The 20,518-nt window shown below is 37.8% G+C and overlaps 1 protein-coding gene across 1 annotated transcript in view; it reads left to right on the plus strand.

Moving 5' to 3' along the window:
- Window positions 1-1,590: 1,590 nt before the first annotated feature.
- Window positions 1,591-20,518, plus strand: part of USH1C (USH1 protein network component harmonin) — a 41,807-nt gene continuing 22,879 nt past the window's right edge. Inside the window, exons 1-11 of the mRNA XM_032188755.1 lie at window positions 1,591-1,646; window positions 6,568-6,635; window positions 8,600-8,743; window positions 9,163-9,301; window positions 16,055-16,163; window positions 16,267-16,291; window positions 16,898-16,955; window positions 17,704-17,807; window positions 18,871-18,955; window positions 19,367-19,426; window positions 19,705-19,761. Coding sequence (XP_032044646.1) covers window positions 1,611-1,646; window positions 6,568-6,635; window positions 8,600-8,743; window positions 9,163-9,301; window positions 16,055-16,163; window positions 16,267-16,291; window positions 16,898-16,955; window positions 17,704-17,807; window positions 18,871-18,955; window positions 19,367-19,426; window positions 19,705-19,761 — 885 coding nt within the window. The 5' untranslated portion in view covers window positions 1,591-1,610. The remainder of the gene's footprint in view (window positions 1,647-6,567; window positions 6,636-8,599; window positions 8,744-9,162; window positions 9,302-16,054; window positions 16,164-16,266; window positions 16,292-16,897; window positions 16,956-17,703; window positions 17,808-18,870; window positions 18,956-19,366; window positions 19,427-19,704; window positions 19,762-20,518) is intronic.

The raw sequence follows: 20,518 nt of genomic DNA on the forward strand, positions 1-20,518 counted from the left end.
GTTCTCTGAAAACAGCTGGTGAGTGTGTAAGAACACAGGCTTATAAAGCATTCCTCCCTTTCTTGTTCCTGGCACCTTTATGAGTAATGGGTAGTGAATACCATTGACATGTTTCTTTACAGCAAAGCCATCTTCTCAAAGGGGCAGGAGCAATTTCTAAAGGAGCTGGTGTAGCTGAAGAAGGTTTTCACATTGAAATAATATAACAGATTCCAGTTTGCATTTGGCAGTCTGGAATCATTCATTTTTTGTCATGGCTTTGTATGCATTCATACAAGTTTGCACCCCATTGGAAGGAAGAACAGGGAAGCTACCCATGCTAATGTAAACCGGGGTCTCTCCAGTTACGAAGGTAAAGCTGATACTGCTGTGAGACTAAGGAACATGGTCTCCTCCTCTTGCTTCCAGCCTGAGTTGTACAAGTCTGTGTTATCATGTACTAGATTATGGAAAGTAGGAGGGGAACCAGCTGAAGAGAAAATTACCTAAATGACATTAGTTTGAAAGAGGCTTCTTTCGGGCACTCTGAGTTTGGTTCTTATTCATTTACTCAAAGTAGGCACTTCAGGGCCTACAGGTATAAGCAACGCTGGTGTTTTCATGGGAAAGGCTAGTAGAAACAAATCAGCCTTGAACACCCAACCAGGGCAAATCAGTCTCACTCAGCTTACCTAAAAATAAAATAAAAAATGAAGAAATTGAGATTATTTGCTGTAGAAAAATCCATTGAAGCAAATTCTTTTTTTCCCCCATCAGGTGTTAGCACGCTTTAATTTTCACACCCTCATGTTCTTCTTAAATAGCAGGGCCAGAGACATGCGTGTACCTACAGACATAAGAGGGATGTTTGGATGTGAGCTCATGCTGTACGAGAAGAACCAGGAGTGAATTCACCCCAAAGAGCTACTTGAGAGAGTGGTGTTCTTTTTCCTTTTCTCTTTCTTTTTCTTTTTCTTACTCTCTTGTTCTTTTTTCTTGCTCTTTCTTTTTCTCACTCTCTCTTTCTTTTTCTTGCTCTTTCTTTTTCTCACTCCCTTTTTCTTTTTCTTGCTCTTTCTTTTTCTCACTCCCTTTTTCTTTTTCTTGCTCTTTCTTTTTCTCACTCCCTTTTTCTTTTTCTTGCTCTTTCTTTTTCTCACTCCCTTTTTCTTTTTCTTGCTCTTTCTTTTTCTCACTCCCTTTTTCTTTTTCTTGCTCTTTCTTTTTCTCACTCCCTTTTTCTTTTTCTTGCTCTTTCTTTTTCTCACTTTCTTTTTCTTTTTCTTTTTCTTACTCTCTTTCCTTTCCCTTTTCCCTTTCTCTTTCTCTTTCTCTTTTTCCCTTTCCTTTCCCCTCTTCTTTTTCCTTTCTCTTTTCGTTTTTCTTTCCCATTTTTCTTTTTCTTTCCCCTCTTTTTTTTTTCCCCCCTTTTCTTTTTTTTCCCCCCCTTCCTCTTGCCTCAACCACCCCCATCCCGGTGCCGCCGGGAGCTCGGTGCCGGGCTGACCGCAGCAGGGCGGGGATGCTGGAGGCGGCGGGCGCGCCTCCCACCACCCCGGGGCGCGGCCTCGACGGCGGCACGGCCGCACCGCACCCGCTCCCGCACCTTCACCCTCGCCCTTCCCCGCAGCATGGAGCGCCGTGTGGCCCGGGAGTTCCGCCACAAGGTAAGGGGGGGACGGGCCGGGGGCGCTGCGCAGGGTGACAGCTGCTGCCGGCTCCGAGCTTGGTGCTCCTGTGCCGCAGCCTGCTGCGGGAGGGGCTTGGAGAACTTAGACCCCCCCTGGAGAGGGGAGGGAGAGAAGGATAAACAATAACATTCAGTCATGCGTGAGTTTTTTAGGGTTTCTTAGAATAAGCGTTGTGGGATTTCGATAAAGTCACGGTGGAAGCGTTGTACCCAGCAGGGAAGGTGAAAGCGCAGGTGCTGACGTCCAGGCCGAGGCAGTTCAGCTTGGCAGTTCCGTGTGTTAGCAGCCTGTGTTCAGCAGCCTTCTGGCCGACCTCAGCGGTCCCGACTGCAATTGTGCCTGGGCAGTCATGTGCAAGTGCATTTGATTCATGGAGCAACTCTGTCTGCCTGGCACATCGTTTTATTATGTGTATGCCTGGTTAAATGCGTGCTCAGCAGAGCTCAAAATTGTGTGAGTGAAGTAAGCTCAAAAGGCTCTGTTTAAGGAGAGGAAGAGAAAAATGATTAACATGTTTAAGAAGTAGTTTTTTGTTTGTTTGTTTGTTTGTTTTTCATAGCAGTTTAGTTTCACTCTAGTGAAACTAAAGTTTTCAGTACTTTTTTCGGGGGGTGCTGGCTTTGTTTTGTTTGCTCGTTTTCCTAGCGTGTAGAGTTTCCTTTAAGTAGCTCCTGAAAACACAGTTGTATAATGTGCTCTGTAGAAATACCATCTGGTAATAAACCATTAACTAAAGAATTGTTAGAATGAAGTAAGGGGGCTTCAAAGAACCAAAATGAATTCCAAAAACATGAAGGACTTGGATACTGCATAACGATGACTGCAGCTATCTAGCGAGTTATTTCTGTCTTGTTACCTATTACTGTATAACTCACCAGTGGGTTGTGCAACATACCAATAAAGACTTTGGTTTCCAGGCAGATGGTTACCACTTTGAACTTTAAACTTCTTCCCTTTAGCTGCTGCTGTAATTCATAAATTATCCTAGTCCCACCCCTGATAACGTAAGAAAGTCTTATCGTCAGCATTTGTTGCTGTGAATAAGTAGGATGCAAGTTAAGTGAAAACCATTTCTCTGAGTAATAGGATGCTTGAGCAGATCTTTTCTTTAAATTGGTTTGCATTATCCAGCTTTCAGTGGCCTCTGTGGGGATTTTTATGTCTTGGCTACTTCCTTTTTCTTTGTCAAAACAAGAAAAATGACCTGCCACGGGATCCGAGTTATTTGCCACTCAGATACTTCCTGCTTTTGTTTGATTTATTTTTTTTTTCTTTCCCTTGGTAATTTCAATCAATTCTCCCCATCAGCCAAGCAGTAGCACAAAATATATAATATATGCCTATATATATATGCATATATTATATGGCCTGTTCTTCAATTTCCCTTAATAGTTTTCAAAGCTCAGATAGAAATTGATACTGATCTGCAAAAGTTGACAGGTTGGGCTGCTGCTACAGCAGTGCATCACTGTAGTCTGACAGTTACACAGCTACTATGAAGATTCCCTTAAATAATCAGTCACAGAAAGGTTGAGGTTGGAAGGGACCCCTGGAGGTCATGTCATCCAGCCCCGGTGCTTCAGCAAGGCCACCCAGAGCAGGGTGCCCAGGACCACGTCCAGGAGGCTTCTGAAGATCTCCAGGGAGGAGACCCCACAGCCTCCCTGGGCAGCCTGTGCCAGTGCCCCATCACAGTACAGTGAGGGGCACGCAGTGCTTCAGGTCAGGAGTCCTGTAGGTCAGGAGCTACACTTGTTCTCTTGTTCTTGCACTGGGCAGCACTGGAAAGAGCCTGGTTCTGTCTTCTTTACACCCTTCCTTCAGGTGATAGGATCCCTCCTGAGCCTTTTCTTCCAAGGGCCAAACAGTCCCAGCTCTCTCAGTGTTTCCTTATATGAGATAATGAGCATATAATACCTCTGTATTGTGTGTGTAACCAGTTAATGTATTCCTTCTTAATGGAACTTGTCTTCAGCTGTTTTTCACAGCATTTCTATAACTGCTTCAAGGTATGATTCTGTAAGACGCAGTAACATGAGACTTGACATTTTATATAACAGACAGCAAATGCTGGGGACAGTTCTAATTCCTTATGCTAAGCAGTCAGGACGCATTTTTGCTTTTTGAGGACTCCTGAGAACTGATTTATTTTTCAGTTGATAGATTCTGCCACGTTCTAAAAGAGCAGCAGATGTTAGGCAGTTCACTTTGTCTTGCATATCAAGTTCAATGGTGCATATATTGAAGCTCATTCAGGAAACAGTGAACTGCTATATACATTTCTGCACATTCATTTTTGCTTACAAAATCTATCTGTATCGGTTTTCATAAAACCATGTTTGAACCTGAAGTTTGTAATAATTTTGCAGACAGTAAAAGAAATTAGTAGACTTCATTAGTTGTCAGCAGTCAGCTCTGTGTATTTCAGTTGCCAGTAGCAAGACATTTCTGCACCTAGTGAAATAAACCTATAACAGATAATTTTGTCATAACTAGCTTCTTAAAGTTGTTCCCCTCTTGCAGTTGAGAGGGTTTTTATCAGTTGCAGTCTCTATTTTAATCTCAGGTGTTACTTTTTTGCTAGTATGGTATCAGTGTAAGCCTAATGATAGCACTACTTTGATTTTATGTCCTGACAGAATATAAGAAAAAACATGAAGAAGTTAGAAAGAAGTCTCTAAAATTCATTGTGTTCAAGTGGGAGATTAGGAGTCTACTTGTTAACTTCATCAAACCCTGGTCATAGTTAGTATGTTAATAGACAAGTTTACAGAGTGCATAAGCATATACCATTGTGACACCAAGTACTAGATCCTTTGCACTCACTGTGCAAATAGCCTTTTTATGTGTGCAAATGACCTTTATATGTTATCTGTTCAACACAGAGATACATAGGGTGAGCTCTTAACCACTTAGAATCCATTAAGGTCAGATATAATTAATTGCCAAAAGAGATAGTACAGTTCAACCAGAAACCATGGCCTTGGTGCACAGATCTGTTGATTTCTTGAGACTGAAACTAAAATACTTCACTGGTCCAAGTCACAGCACATCACCACTAATTTATTTTTTCTTAATATGTGGAGGCATGACCTTTAAGGATTTACGACATTAGTCATGTTAGAAGCTGTTGACAAGCCTAAGTAACTATATATCTATAGTAAGACTCTGTCTCAAGGAGCTCATGATTTTAGGTAAATGACAAGGGATGGGTGGCTACAATGAAATGACATTTGGTGGAATAGAAGGCAGAAGGAGAAGAATGACTTAATAGAGAGATGGTCTGGGAAGATTATCCTTGGTGTAGTACTATGAATATTGAAGTAATCACTTGGTTTTGTTAAGGGAGGGGGAAGTTTTTCATGTTGGGTGAGAATTGTAGGAACCAAACAGGATGGTTGCAGTCTGCATGTTCTGCAAGAAGTGGTAGAGTTTGGACATGGTTCTCTAGTGTCTGAGAAGTGGTGGGAGACATATCTACCAACTAGCCTATCATGAGAAAAATGTAACGTTGTCACTACTTGCTTTCCTGTCAGGAGAAAAGATGATGGTAGGTTGGGTCTTTGCTGTGTAGTGGTAATGCACTCGAATATTCAGTGCTCTTCATGAGACAATGTAAGCAGGCTCCTACAGTACCTTAGTTAGCAGAAGAGGGTGAGTCTTATATTGCCTTGACTTGAGTCTGTGTGTGGTACTGGTGAACCAGTCAGTTACTACTCTAACCATGTTGTTCCCTGTTAAGGCAGACTTCTTTGGTGTTTTAAAATTTGCTGTAAAAAAAAATAGGTTTACTTGCTGTTGTTACTCAGTGAAAGAGTCTTTCACTGTTACTCAGTGAAAGAGTCCTGCTTGCAGTGGTTTTTAGCCTTGAGATGTTTTACAAGTGTCTTATTCCAGAGGCAAGTAATGGAAAACTATCTATATGTAGATGCTGGCTGGATTTAGAGAGTGAAAAGAGACAAAGGGAGCATGAAGCATGTATTCAGTTGAGAATATAACGCAAAGCATTGCAAACCTGGAAAGCAAAGACCTTTCTTTAAGTATGCAAATTGGTCCTCAGACTTCACGTCACAGTAATATTAGACTTTAGGTCAGTTGTAAATTGTTTTCCTAAACATTAAGGTTGTCCAAATGTAAAACTACTGTGATGTGATCTCTCACTGTAATTAAGATCAGTGGGGGTCTTACCAATGTCACTGAATATAAGTTGAATTCCTCATATGAGAATTCTGAGTGGTTGGGTTCGTTTGTTTGTTTGTTTTTTTTACTGTATTCTACTGCAAGTATCCAAGAGCAGGCATTGTAATGTGACACTGGTTTAAGTAAACGTACTATTACCGGGGGAGGAAAGAATAACCGGCAAGTTCTATCAGTTAAGAGCTGGAGCAAAAAGGAACAGGAGTGTGGCTGTTTACGTAATGTTACAAATGAGCTACTGCTTGAAATCAGTGGTTTGGAACCACAGGACATAGATTATAATTATCTCAGTGGGGTATTTTTCTCTGTGGCAACATGTGTTATATTAATGAGTGGCCAAAAAGGTTTCTGAAAACATTTATTCAACAGTACAGCGATTATCAGGTAAGACTAATGTGCTATTATTTTCAGACTATTATGCTGCCAAGAAGAAATCTAGCGTAGAGAATATGAGACTTTTGTATTTACTATTTTGTCTAATTGTAATAATAATAATAATTAAAAAGAAGTCTTGTTGTAAATTTCACATTGCTCCTGCTGCAAAAACGGGTTAATTAAAAAAAAATCAAAACTTTCCCTGTTGAAATATTTGATCTGTGACTTAAGATTTTGTGAAAAAGATTTTGTGAAAAAGATTTTTTGTACATGAAATGTTTGTGACTGTTTAGTCAGATTTACAGTAATGTCCTTTCATTTTCAGGTTAATCTGTTAATTGACAATGAAGCGGAGAAGGATTACCTTTATGATGTGCTGCGGATGTACCACCAGTAAGATCTAGTTATATATATACTTCTGTAGAATTTTACTTAGTTTTGCAATCCTAAAAGTGGGTATTCAAGACTTTTGCTCTTTCTATAAATACCTAGAAAATCAGTTGAAATAATAATTTTTAATTCTTTTTCCTGAAGTCTTACATTTTCAGTTTCAGTTTCTGTGGCCAATAAAGGGGTATGTCTTTTGTTAATAGCAAAGTTACTTTGTTTTTCTGATTTGACAGTTTTGTAAACTAATTTGGTGGATTCTTAGTAGGGAAAAAAGCACATGGATGTTCTTAGTAAACAGGAAGAGAGTGTTGATTCATTATTATTTCCAAGTGATATTGCTGTATTTCCAAATGATGCTTATTTATTTTCAACAGAGGTTTTCACCCAGTTTGCTTTTTAAAGATTTTTGCATACTACTCAGATTAAGACTTACTTTCAACTGTTTTTATCTGAAAGCTGGGAATCCATTTGGCATGTTTAACAACTGACATATTCCAACACAATGGAAAAAAAAAATGGTAAAGTGATAGGCCAATTACCAGTCCTTTACTGAAGTGATTTAAACCCTAGTTGCATAGGACCTATATCATTGCACATGGGATCAGCATCTCATCCATTGTTTCTGAAAGAAAATGAGAGTGTATTTTCCACTCAGAGTAGATGAGTGGCTCTAATAGGCATTGTTTCCATTCATATCTTAATTAATAGCATCTCAGCTAAGTGTAATGTAGATATTTTGATCTGATGTTTGCACTGAGCTCTAGTTTGGGGTGTATTCAGCTGCATATCTGATTCAGTTTCACTCAGGTCTGTCTAATTGCTTCTCCATTCATAAAGCCTGTTGTTTGGAAAGGAGGTTGAATCAGTAGCTCTTAATTATTTAAAATCTTCTTACAGTTACAAAATTAACAATGCATATAGTAACTTTTCCTTGATTTCCAAAATTTCAATGGCTTAAGCAAAATTTCCATGATCCCTATGATTGATGAAGTATCACTTCTTAAAAATCCTTGATGAAGGGTTCCAGGGGAAAAATATACACATTTGCTATTGGAGATAACATTTTATTTTTGCTTCTTTGCAAAAAGCACTTCTAAATTTAAGTATTTGACCTCTAATGCCATTTAATATGCATTCCTGAGACGTATTTTCAGTGTATATGCCTTAGAGAGAGTGCATGTCAGGAAATGTAAATGATAAAAGAAAGGAGGGATCAGTAGTTACTATACACCAAGTTAGGTGGATGTTGCGCAGGAATAGCTCCACTGAACTGTACTGAGCTGTTGCACTCATTGCAGCTGGCCATCAAAGAACACTTTCTAGCCCTGTAACTACCTCAGTGCTGATAGTATCAAGGGATACTTTGTCTAGCTGTCATTCAACCAAACATTCACGGTGGTTTCACTTGTTTCGGTTATTTTTTTCATTGTTTTTTACTTCAGTTTTTATTTCTGTTCTGGTTTGAAATGAATTTTAGAACTTAAGTAGTCTGTGCTCTAATTACTTAGTGACGTGATTTTTCTGGCTCTGAATGATTCATCCATCCCTTGAGCTCAGCTCAGGAGAAGAGTTTGCAGCCTAGATTCAATAAGAAGGATTGCTAGGAAATAAAAATCTAGTTGGCAGGTATGTCTGGTCTGTAAAGTTAATTCCAAACAGTACCATAAATATCTGGAAAGCCCCAAGCATTTAATTACATACCATCTATAAAGGTGATGTGCATGATCTTAAAAAAATAAAAGCACTGTATAGGATATTTCAGTTGTTTTGAAGGAGGTATTCTTGTTTGCTTACAGAAAGTTTGCTTTCTTGGAGGTTATTTTGCTTTGGTTAAACCAAGATTTGTATAAATAACTTCCTTAGTAGGTTGAAGGGGCACACAAATATTTAAGACAAATGTACAGCTAGTTATTAAATAGTTCTTTTTGTTGATTACCTGTGCCTGTTTTCTCACTGTGTTTTTGTAGATCTATGAATCTTCCAGTGCTTGTGGGGGATCTAAAACTCGTGATTAACGAACCAAGCAGGTTGCCTCTATTTGATGCTATCCGCCCACTTATTCCATTAAAACACCAGGTGGAGTATGATCAGCTTACACCCAAAAGATCAAGGTAAGGGGATATAGAATAAAGTAGCTAACTTCAGAAAATACAACCAAGTAATACTGACTGAGTTTTTAGATAAACTCACATTTTTTGACGCTTGCTGTATTTGCTGGAAGTATTGTTTTGAACTATGTGAAATTTATTGTGTGGTAGTTAATCTAGTAAAAGCAGGGTATGGGAATCTAAAAACAATGCTTCCCTGTTGAAACAGTCTTTTCTCATTCTTCCTGCATTTAATAATAATAATAATAGATTCTTATGGCTCTATTAGTCAAGTGGTGTTTTTTTTTTGTTTTTTTTTTGTTTTGTTTTTTTTTTTAATGCCTGAATGCTATGAGAGAAGAATAATACACAACTTGCATATGAAACACTATTGCAACAAAACATTATGCAGCTGAACAGTCACGTATCTTCCCCTTTTGCAGAAAGCTGAAAGAAGTGAGATTGGATCGCTTGCATCCTGAAGGACTTGGGCTAAGTGTGAGAGGTGGAGTGGAATTTAGCTGTGGCCTCTTTATCTCCCAGTTAGTTAAAGGAGGACAAGCAGACAATGTTGGACTTCAGGTAAGATGATTATATTCTTGGATACTGTGCTGCAAAATGCTTTTTGCTCCAATGTTGGGAAAGCAGGTGGTAAGAAATGTCTTTCAGCGTTTAGAGATAGTTGTAGCAAAGGTGCTTTTTGTCTTTTCTAATGAAATTCAAAACATATGTAAGACGATGCCATAGCAGATACCATCAGTGAATGAGGTTATTAAAATGGTTTATATATCATTAAAATGAAGTAAGAGAACAGTTTTTTCATGTTTGGGATATGATGATCTGTGAAGACTAAAGGGCTTTCTGGAATCTGTGCTTCATGAATAGCCGTAGTTCAATGTAAGCTGATAGAACAAAAGGTCTTCTCTAACTTTGCCAAAATCTGATTAAAGGTAGGACGGAGCACATAAATACTGAGAATGTCAATTTCACGTTGCATTGATAAGATTTGTGTAATGAGGTGTTTATTTGAACTTCAAGTGTAGATTGTTTGTGTTGTTTTGTTTTGTTTTTTTCTCAATGGAAGCACAGAAAAGGGGCAAAAAAAGGTCATGTCTTCCATGTCTTTTTTTACTGCATAGTACTGCTCTTTCAGTGATTAAATTCTAGCTGCATGAACTGTAACAAAGCTGGCAAAAATAATTATGTGTAGAAACACTTCTCTTTGCTAAATTGATTCCTCCAATTTGTATTAATGAAGGTTTGTGGGTTTTGTTAGTTTGTGTGTGTGTCCTTTCTTCATATATTTCCTGGTGAAGAAAAAAGTGAGCAATTGCTGTGACAAATGTCTGCATCTTTCTAAGACAGTAGTTGATAAGGTGTATTAAGGGTCTGTATTTCTGAGTAGAAAAGCTGATATGCCTGGCTAATTTCAATTTGTGGAGCATGAATAGTTGTTGCAAGTGTTGATATTTAAGGATTACATTTAATAATAGTCCAAAATGTGTCAATTATCATGATTCAATACAATTTTTAATTAAACTATGTTCTGTAGATAAGCTTCACTGTAGCCCTTTTCCACAAGGCAGTCACAATTAGGGTTCAATGTTTGCTTATTACACAGAGAGTTTTCTAAAATTTCCATGTTCCTCTCTGTGTTTGCTTACATGTACACATGCCCTTTGGGTTGTGCATTCACACCTAGATGTCCCATTCACTAATTCAGAATCAGCATTGAATTAGTCCCATCTTTTGGCAGCATGCTCTGAATAGGCACATGATGAGCTCTCTGGACACTTTTAGAAGCTCCCTCTTAAAACAAAACCACAAACTCAGGGAATACACACCCACAAATTCTGAATTTAGTTAGAACTGTGAGGGTGGCATAGGACACCACAAATGTTGAGCTGTATATGTCAGCAGGCTACTCATAAGCATGGGATTTGCTGGTGGATGACTCCAGAAAGGGGCATTGATGTACCTTCCCAGGCTTTGTATTACAAAAGCTTGTGTGCCGTGTGCATTATTTTTGTCTACCCTTCCCATTCTCACTGGGTAAAAAGACACACCTGGGTTATGATGAGCTCAGAAGAGAGATCCAGTGCATCCTTCCTCCACTGCTAGAAAACTTTAAATAAATAATAATAATAATAAAAAGACCAGTCATTTCTATTGCTTTTTAAAGCATCTCCTTAAAAATACTGGAAGGCACTAGTGATGCTGAGCAGCAAAGGATTTAACAGCCATTGTCTTCTATTGTCAGGCTAGTATATTCATCTTAACACTATGTTGCAGCTCTTGTTCTCTGCTTATTTGCCTAATGGTTTGACACGACAGATAAGAAGGTTGTGCTCAGTTGTCATGCTACTGTAAAGATGCCAATACTTTTTTTTTTCATAGCATGCAAAAAAAAGATACTCCTGGCTTTCTGTAATGGGCTGTTGTGCTACATATTGGTGATAGTGAATGGAAATGCACAGGATCTTTGGGCTGGGTTTATGACTGTACTGCAACTCAGCTTGGTTGGAGTTCAGCAGACAAAGTAGGGGCAACAAGGGCAAAAAGAAAAATCCACAAGACTGTGAATTTGTCAGGGTTAGATTATATATATGTTATATATATATGAACATAATATGAACAGCTAACGTGACTGTCTGACTTGTGCTTGTTGCTAGGGGGTGTTAAAGAGCAGTTTGAAATGCCTTCATAATAGGTGGCACTAGGCACTTTCTAAACCCAAGTGAATAAGCAGAGTTGACAGGCAGCTCATTGTTCTAAATTGCTGTCTCGTAATAAAGCCAACTGCTTCTGAAATTTCATCCACCTGTTATTTAACTAAATCTCTACACTTTTTCTATCCCAAAAATGCTGTCTGAGAAAGGTATAATGATCTATTATAACATCAGTTTATTATCCTGCTGCCTTCTTTTTTAATCTTGTTAATTTTGTGCGCTTTTCTCCTTGAAGTAGTTCCCAAGCTATATTAAAATGACTGAGTACTCAGGAAACTTCACTGAGGTATTTGTAGTTTTGGCCCTTTAACTACAATTTCTCTAAAAGACAACTGTATAGTTCTTTCATGACAAAATGTACTTAATCTTTTTTTTTTTTTTTTTTTCCCCACTTTGCTTTCTCATATACTTTTATCTGTGGAGATTCTGTTCAATACAAAAAGATTGAGATTGGGATGAGTGATGAAAGTGGAAGAAGTATACCAAATGAGAAATTTGAAACAGTAATGTCATTATATAAAAACCCTTCAATTTCCTGGAAGCACTAAATATTATATTTCCCATGTTAAAAGTTGAAAATGAGAGGCATTTCACTTGGGAAAAGTTAGGTTTGCAGCTTCTCTTTTAAAAGTCTGTCATCTCCCTGTTCATAAGGAAATGGTGATATATAATAACAAAGAAAGCATTACTGTTGTACTATGCTCTACCTGCAGGCTCTTATCTTTACTGCTTCTGATTCAACAGTTTGGTATAGAATGACACAAGTACAAAAGCACCAACATGTATGAAAACAGCTATCAATTACTTCAGTATATGGACACTTCTCAGGAAAAACAGTTGAAGTGCACCAAAAAAGTGATTCATTACATGCCCATGATGTCTGCAGTAGTTTTGGCCTAGACAGGCATAGAGCAACATCAGTGTTCATTGTCAGCAACAGAAATGTCTTTAGGATAAATTGAGAGTGCTGAGCAGCTTCAGAAATGAAATGACTACCTGGTAAAGGTGAGCAGTGAAAATATCTGAATGGGAAACATTCATTCCTTTATGGGCAGAGAAAATAAAATACATTCTTGGCTGAAATTATGGTTATGTAAACATGTGTCTGTTAGGGAGGTGATACAATGCTAACAGATATGACTAGCTTAGTGAATAATGACATCGTCAGAGCAACACTAGTCTCCTGATACAAAAACTACATCAAGACTCTCAAACAGCACTGCCATTTGCAGTCTTAAAATGGGGGTGCTTTTGTAAGTTAGAGCATTGCAATTGATCCCAGTTGGTTGGGGTGCTGAGTCGCATGCAGGCCATTGCCCTGAGTGAGATACAGGGTGCCCAGCAGGTGGAGCAGCAGTCCCACATTTAAGGGTTGTGGACAGTTGTTCTGCCTCTGCAAAATGTTCTCTACTTCGGGAGAGTCCCTTATTATTATTATTATTATTATTATTATTATTATTATTATTATTATTATTATTATTATTATTATTATTATTTATTTTCACTTTGTTAGTCTTTCGAAGCTATGTCAGCTGAACTTTACGATCTCTAGTGGATACCACACTGCATGTGATATGCTGGTACAGTTGACGTATTTGTAGTGTTTTGTATAGTGTTACACACCATACGGCACTTCTCAGCGTAGAAGTCTATGAAAGTGGAAAAGTACAATGTGGGTTTTGGTGCCTTTTTTCCATCTGAACAGAGCACCGTAGAAAAAATTGATATTTTTTCCATGCAAGTAAGAGTGGAGGCAGTGGGTAATGGCATGTCCAATATCCCATCATCTAGGGATAAAGGTATCACAGCCCAGGTGACAGTCTCTAAGGTACAGGCTGTACTGAGAAATTCATGCTTCCAGTTCCACTTGCTCCTCCAGCATGAACGTGGCAAGGCAAATTGCAGCATTTGGTGCTGAGATGCACAGAACCAGAGCAGGAGTCTCTAGCTGTACTCATTTTTTCCCTGAAAATGTCAGCAAGGTACAGGGAAGCTAGTCCTCAGCAACCTAGACTGTGACTTCTTCACCTGTTAAAAGCCTCTTCAGGTGCAGATACTGTCATTGAGCTTGCATGATGGAAAAAACAGTAGATAGACTGCATGACTTAATATAAGTGGCCATCGTAGGTCACTTTCTTGGTATGACTAAGAACGGTGGTGTTACGTTCTGTCTACTGACAGTAAAGTTGAAAAGTCTCTATGGGGGAGACTGGAAGAATTTGGCTGAAAAGAGAAATGGTAGTGTTCTGTAGGAAAACACCTGTATCATAGAGTTAACTAAGGTAGTGGTTGCTTGCAGTGTCTTAATGAACATTGTGTTAAAAATTACAATGCTTATCGTAATTACTGTTGTGTAAATATAACAATGAAGTCTTTAGGGATGTAAGCAGATAGTGAGGAAATGCCATTGTGCGAAAACGACTTTGTGGTTAAGGCTGAATGAAACTTCTCATTACTTTCTATTCCCACGGAGACTCTTTGGCCCCCTGGATTCCAGCCAACTTCTTTGCTCTGCAAACGTGTTCACAGCTGATCTTCATACCAAGCAACTGGATGAAAGGGAAGTTTTCCCCAGACCAGAGTTAGTATGGGCAGAGTCATCACATTAACTAACTTTCATTAAATTTGTTATGAGCCTCTCTCCTTCTAAATATTTTGGGTCAATGATGATGTTCACTAAGACTTCATGTTCGTGATACTCAATTTCTAGTATAAGGACCTTATCCAAACCTACAATGAAGCACAGAGCCTCTCAACAAAGTGATTGTAGATACAGTGGGTTTTGTTTTGTTTTGTTTCTGTTTTTGTTTTTCTTTAATGAACGCAAGAATGCATTCCACCCAAGTTTTGTTGTTTAGAACTTGTTCCCTTACCTTTGCCAAAATTTAAAATCAGCCTAAACAGGACACTAGCATGGAGAACTTAAGCCTAAACAAACACAATTTTGCAGCTCAAAACTTGAGTCTTAATTGGAAAATGTAGGCAATCATTAACTAGTAGTAATGCTGCCATGAAAGCAGATTTATAGGGACCACACAAAATTTCATTAATTAAGAACAAAATCCTATTAATATTAATGAGAAATATCCTGTCAACTACCCATGTGGCATTTTGATATGTTTTACATATAAATATTCACAGTAGAAAATGTTGCTGGAGAGTAGTAAAGTCAAAGTATTTGGCATTGTGCTTGTGAAGATCAAAGTACAGAGATAGATGAGGGTAACATTTGGTTTGTTTAAGCCATTTCCTGGTAAGCTTTTACCTATCCTTCTGTGCAGAGGATTAATTTGGGTTGATTTGCCTAATGGGGGAGAGTTGGCATTACTTTTCAGACAGTCACATCACATAATTTGCATCAGGCAAAAGTGCTTATAAGGCTCTGGCCAAGGCCTTGTGTTTTTCAGTGTCATCTCAAGCAGCTAGTAAGATACACCCTTAAATGATGTAGGCAGTGTCTCCATCCCTGATTCCTTCTTAGGCTACCTACCTAAGGGGACCATTAGGCAGAGTTCAGAGAAAATAGAAGATGTCCAAGTTGCCGTGTATCAAATATGGGTATAAATTAAAGGAGAAGAAGCCTTTTTAAATTAAAGCTTTGCATCAATACACTGTCATTTTATCACCATATAAGCAACAGCTACAGCTGAAGCTACTTCTACTTACTCTTGAGTTTGCCTTAGGGATGACCCTAGTATTGTCTCTGCTATTCAGAGTACCCATTCTTGGTCTTTTCTCATCATGCTTTGTTTGGACTTTGTTGCCCCAATATATAGTTCGTGCACACAGAAACCCAAGTAAGCTTGGTAATAAGTGATTAGTTTGCCTTCTGTCTGCTGGGAGCTTCCTTGTATGGTTTTTGCCCCAAGTTTTCCCACTTTATTTTTCCACGTTAGGGGCCTCAGGGCCACAATAGTGTGCCAGTACTGTCTCCCCAGCCACAGTCTGAGGGAGAAAAGATGGGTTGCTGCTGTGAAAACACCTGAAAAAGCTGTAATATTAACAGCACTCAATTTTGTAACTCATGTAGATGATCCAAGAAGACTAAAACTACTGCACCCCAAAATAAATATTCATTATGCTAGTGCACGACTATTGTAAATAATAAGATATTGCATTTGATATCGAGCTAAATTCATTAAAACAATGCAGTACTCTGATCAAGAATCTGGCAAGTTAATAAGATCAAGGTTAACTTCCTATTGATCAGAAAAGTTAGGAAAGTATCTTAGAGAACATATGGTAAAAACTTGAATTACTAATGCATAAAAAAGGAAAAATGCTCCAAAATTGTTTGAATTGAAATATGGATACCTGTATATAAGATAATCTGCAGGGTTGAAGTCTGGCTCCTCTTTCTGCTTTCCACCAAATATTATTTGTTTAACTAGTATTCTGGCCATTTATCTATACTGTTGGTGTTGAGAATTGGTTTCAAACAAATACAGGTAAACCTCATCTGGCACTTACTTGAAATCCCCAGAATATTGAGAAGTCAGCATCATCAAACTTCTGCATCTAAATAACTGCCAGATCACATAATTGCTTAGAAACTTTTTTTTTTAATCTTATTTTACATTTTTTCCTTCTATTTTTCATTTCTGAGGTTGGAGATGAGATAGTTCGTATAAATGGATATTCCATCTCATCATGCACACATGAGGAAGTCATAAACCTCATTCGCACGAAGAAAATAGTGTCCATAAAAGTAAGACGTAAGTAACTTCAAAAATCTTCTGTATTGCTGAAGGTTGTTGCTGTCGATAGCTAGTGATCTGTTGAAATGCTGTTACTTAACACTGCATTTTTCTTTTTCAGATATTGGAATGATACCTGTCAAAAGGTAATAATATTTAATTTTCAAAAAGACTTTTCAATATTCAAAGAACCATTATGTTTATCTGTATGTTGGAAAACTTGTGAACAGGCATCTCCTTACCTAGTTAAAATGGTATGTCTAGTGTGATGAGCAGATGGATGTGGTGTTTAAAGTATCTGGGTTGTTAGGCCAGTTGCCTACTTAAATGAACCATTTTCTATTTCTTCTATCTTAGTGGATGCAGCCTGGAAATTTCATTATCAATGCACCTTGCTTAACAGATCTCTGCTGCTACTGCATGCATACAACATCTGAGAACTGCTTCAGAGCTAATAAAAAAGTTCAAACTATTGTCCTTTGTCCAGTTTTTTTGAAAAGGCAAACCTTTAAGTGGAATGGTGGGCAAATGTTAACAATGAGAGGTGTGTCTCTGCGTAGACATTTATATAAGTTGTTCCAGTTTTTAAGATTATTTTCCTGGTTATTCTTAGAGTTTCCCAATATTGTTTCACTTGAGGAGGTTTACTCAATTTTAAGTTTGACCAGCTTTACTAGCCTAAAGAATTGCATGCTTATTCAATGTTCCATTTAAATGCCTCACCACTATTTTTAATCACTTTTTCGTTCCAGCTCAGCAGATGAACCCCTTAAATGGCAATATGTGGACCAGTTTGTGTCAGAATCTGGGGTAAGAGATCAATATTTTATTAAGATATTTTCTGGGAAGTCTGTAACTGTTCTGAACCACTCTATCCTCTGAGTTTATCACAGAAGTCATTGTATTTATTTTTAAGGTGCAATATCTTATTACAAGTATTCTGGGAGAAACATCTTTTGTGATATGAAATGATTCTAGAATCACTAGAAAAGGGCCTGATACAAATAGAATATCTTGTACTCATGAAATGGTACCCTATTTTGATTAAGCCTATCAATTTACCAGGCCATTCTTTATCTATATAAATCTTTAAAAGATTATTTGGTCTATCTTTGTTATGTTGGTGGAAGAAAGACAGGTATGAATGCAAATGACTTCAATGGGTTGCAGCAACGAAGAGAAAGACCACAATTATCATTCTTCTGCTTTCAGAAAGAAAGGCTTAGTTAAATAGTAATCATTATCAGGTATTTTTCCAGCTCTTTTGTCAAGGAACATCTAAATGATTATTTTGCCATATCACTTTCTTCTAATTTTCCTTCATCCTTTACTGGATAGAAGTTTGACTATTTAAACAATTTTCTCCAAATAGATAAGTTCAGTCTTTCACCTCAGTCAAATTGTTCCACTGTACTTCACATTCATTTCTGATAGGTCCATTGAGGAATCTTACCTTGATATTGTCAGGGTTTGGTCCTGGCTTCATGATATTTATAGTAGTCTTGATAGAACTTCAACACAGAATAACGTCTGCAGCATTTTTTTAATCCTTCTGCAGGAAGCAAAGGGCAGTGTTGCTGGTCTTGCTTCTTCTGGAGGGAGAGACAATAAAGAGAAGAAAGTCTTCATTAGCCTGATTGGTACAAAAGGCATGGGATGCAGGTGGGTGCATAGTTCTTACTTAACATCACTGATTTGTTAAATGAGACATCCAAGGCAGTTGTTTCCTTCATTCATTGATATGGTATTAGGGACATGGAGAACCACACAGGATAAGGAAGACTAACAGCAGGACATCTGTGACACATGATATATTATTAGACGAGGTATAATACCTGTGTCCCAAGTTCTGACTTAAAATCAAAACAGTTCTCTATAATCTTGCTCTTATTGTTAAATTTGAGTTACATAACACAAGTTGTGTCATGGAACTGGACCTTTTAAATGCTTTTAAATTTTAAGTGCTGCTCTGTGACATAGCAGGCTCCAGCACTACCTATAGTTAGATTGATTCCCTGAACTTAGACTGCTTCCTGTGAAACTGTGAACTGAAAGACCATTGCCCATCTATATCCATTTCCTAAAATGAATATTGAATTTTCAACATTTTTAGAAATATGAACAGATATTTCTCAGACTCGTGTCCTTGCATCTAGTTATGGAGGCTTTCTTAGACATGTAGGTATATTCAGTAAATTAGCAAGAAATTAGCAAGATGGGACTGAACAGAATATTTTCTAAAGCAAGTTTTCTTTCATATTGTGTGGAAGGTGTTGAGTTTAAAAATATATTTACAAACCTGTAAGGGTGATTCTGTATCACCTGCTGGACATATAACCCTCACAAATAATTGCTGTTGGCAGCCAGCATAGGTTGCATCTCAGTGTTTCCTCGCTAGATGTTGGACCCTGATTGCACCATCCTTTTTGCTTCTAAATACATAATGAATTGCAGTTCATAACTATGCAAGAAATTACTAATTCATCATTGTATTACATGCTGGCTTTTCAATACCACTAGTGTCCCAGGAACTTAGTGTAGGTCAGTGTACTATGTTAGTTCCAGCATTTAAACCAGTATTTACAAGCTTGGATAATTTTCTTTTAGGTTTTAACAGTCTAAGTTCAAGCCTTCTTGCTTACTTTGTATTAGTGTGTAAATATTATGTATAAATATGTGTCTTTTGTTTGTTTGTGTTTGTTTGTTTGTTTTAATCTTACACCAGTATTTCCAGTGGTCCAACACAAAAACCAGGCATTTTTATCAGCAACGTTAAGCCAGGTTCTCTTTCAGCGGAGGTGGGCTTAGAGGTATGTATGCCACGTTCCAAGGTAGGTACTACAAGGAGATCTTATTTGGCATTTATGTCTTCAGGTTTTCTGGATCACTGTAGAATCACTAGCTGTGATTTCCTTCCATAACAAAGAAATGTTGTGTATTACATTTCCAGTCAAGCAAGTTCCCTACATTTTAACAACAAGATGACTTCTAGGGTCAAACCAATATTCCACCCAGTTCAGTATTTGATTTCAAATAGTGGCGGTAAGAAATGCCTATGGGAGGACATGCAAACCTGGCCAGTTTTCCCCTTATACCCTGCCAGTGCTGGTAATTATTGTATTGAGAATGTTAGAGTCCTTCTCCCTCTCTCTCCCCCCCAAATCTGGTTAGTATATGTATTAATTCAGCATCTATACTAAAATATGGATTAACTCCGTTAGGTTGGTGATCAGATTGTCGAAGTAAATGGAGTGGACTTTTCTAATGTGGACCATAAAGAGGTAAGAAATGAGAATTCCTAATTCCATGAATACAAAGCTATCAGTTTTTAAGCTTCTATCCAATTTTCCCGGCTGCAAAAACGTTTTGATACTGGGCTACTTAACCTAAGAGTGTATCGAACATGAGAATCTGGAGATCTGAACTGCTACCATCTTTTTTTCAGTTCATGTAGGTCTCTTGGTAATTCCAGCCTTGACAACCAGCATCGTTCATTGTTTGTATACAGGATGTTTATCACTAAATGCAGACTGATTTTTTGATTTGTTTCAATTTGCAGGCTGTCAGAGTGCTCAAAAGCAGCCGTACTTTGACTATCTCTGTGGTAGCAGGCGCCGTAAGTAGTATACTTGCAAAAGCACAATGTTTGTGAAAACTACTATACGGGCAAATAAATAGTAAAAATAAATAAAATGTAAAGCTGCATTTCATTATAATGTTTACGCTGCCAAATTCCATCAAACCAAGGTAGTTCAGAGTGGCTTTTCATTATTTCATTGATATGATATTCTACACAGATATGTTAACAGAAATTAGAAAAGGTGGGAATTGCTCCAGTGTTTACCACTGGCATCCTTAAAATGGTTAATTGTTGCTTTGGGACTCCTCTGCTCCACCCTACTTTACCTCATTTGCTTCTCCTTTCCTCAGTACACATTTCTGTACTGAAGAAGGGATTGTAATAGAGAAACTATTTGTTTCTTTACTCCTGTTTACTGGTCAAGCAAAGACCTTAATGCAAAGGCATTCTTCACTGCCTGCTTTTGTTCAAGAACTCTATACTTTGATTCTCAGAGATGTGAAAAATTCTGCCTTCATAATTAATGGGATTTTAGTTTCAGTAATGAAATCTAGGTAGATGTTTTCAAAATGTTCCACAAGCAGCACCACTGAAATATCTTCCCTGAACAGAAAATAGTGCTGGTGTCTTCACTATAAAGCAAATTAAATAGAAACAAAAACAACTGAAACACATCAGCTAATATAATCTTTTGCAATCTACATTCCCAGCTTTCATCTTTCCTAAATGATGGTGCTCTTCCACAGCAGCCAGGCACAGGAGCATTAAAACACAGTGATTGTGTAGTTGTCTT

The sequence above is a fragment of the Aythya fuligula genome, chromosome 5, assembly GCF_009819795.1.
Source record: "Aythya fuligula isolate bAytFul2 chromosome 5, bAytFul2.pri, whole genome shotgun sequence".
Classification (NCBI taxonomy): Eukaryota; Metazoa; Chordata; class Aves; order Anseriformes; family Anatidae; genus Aythya; species Aythya fuligula.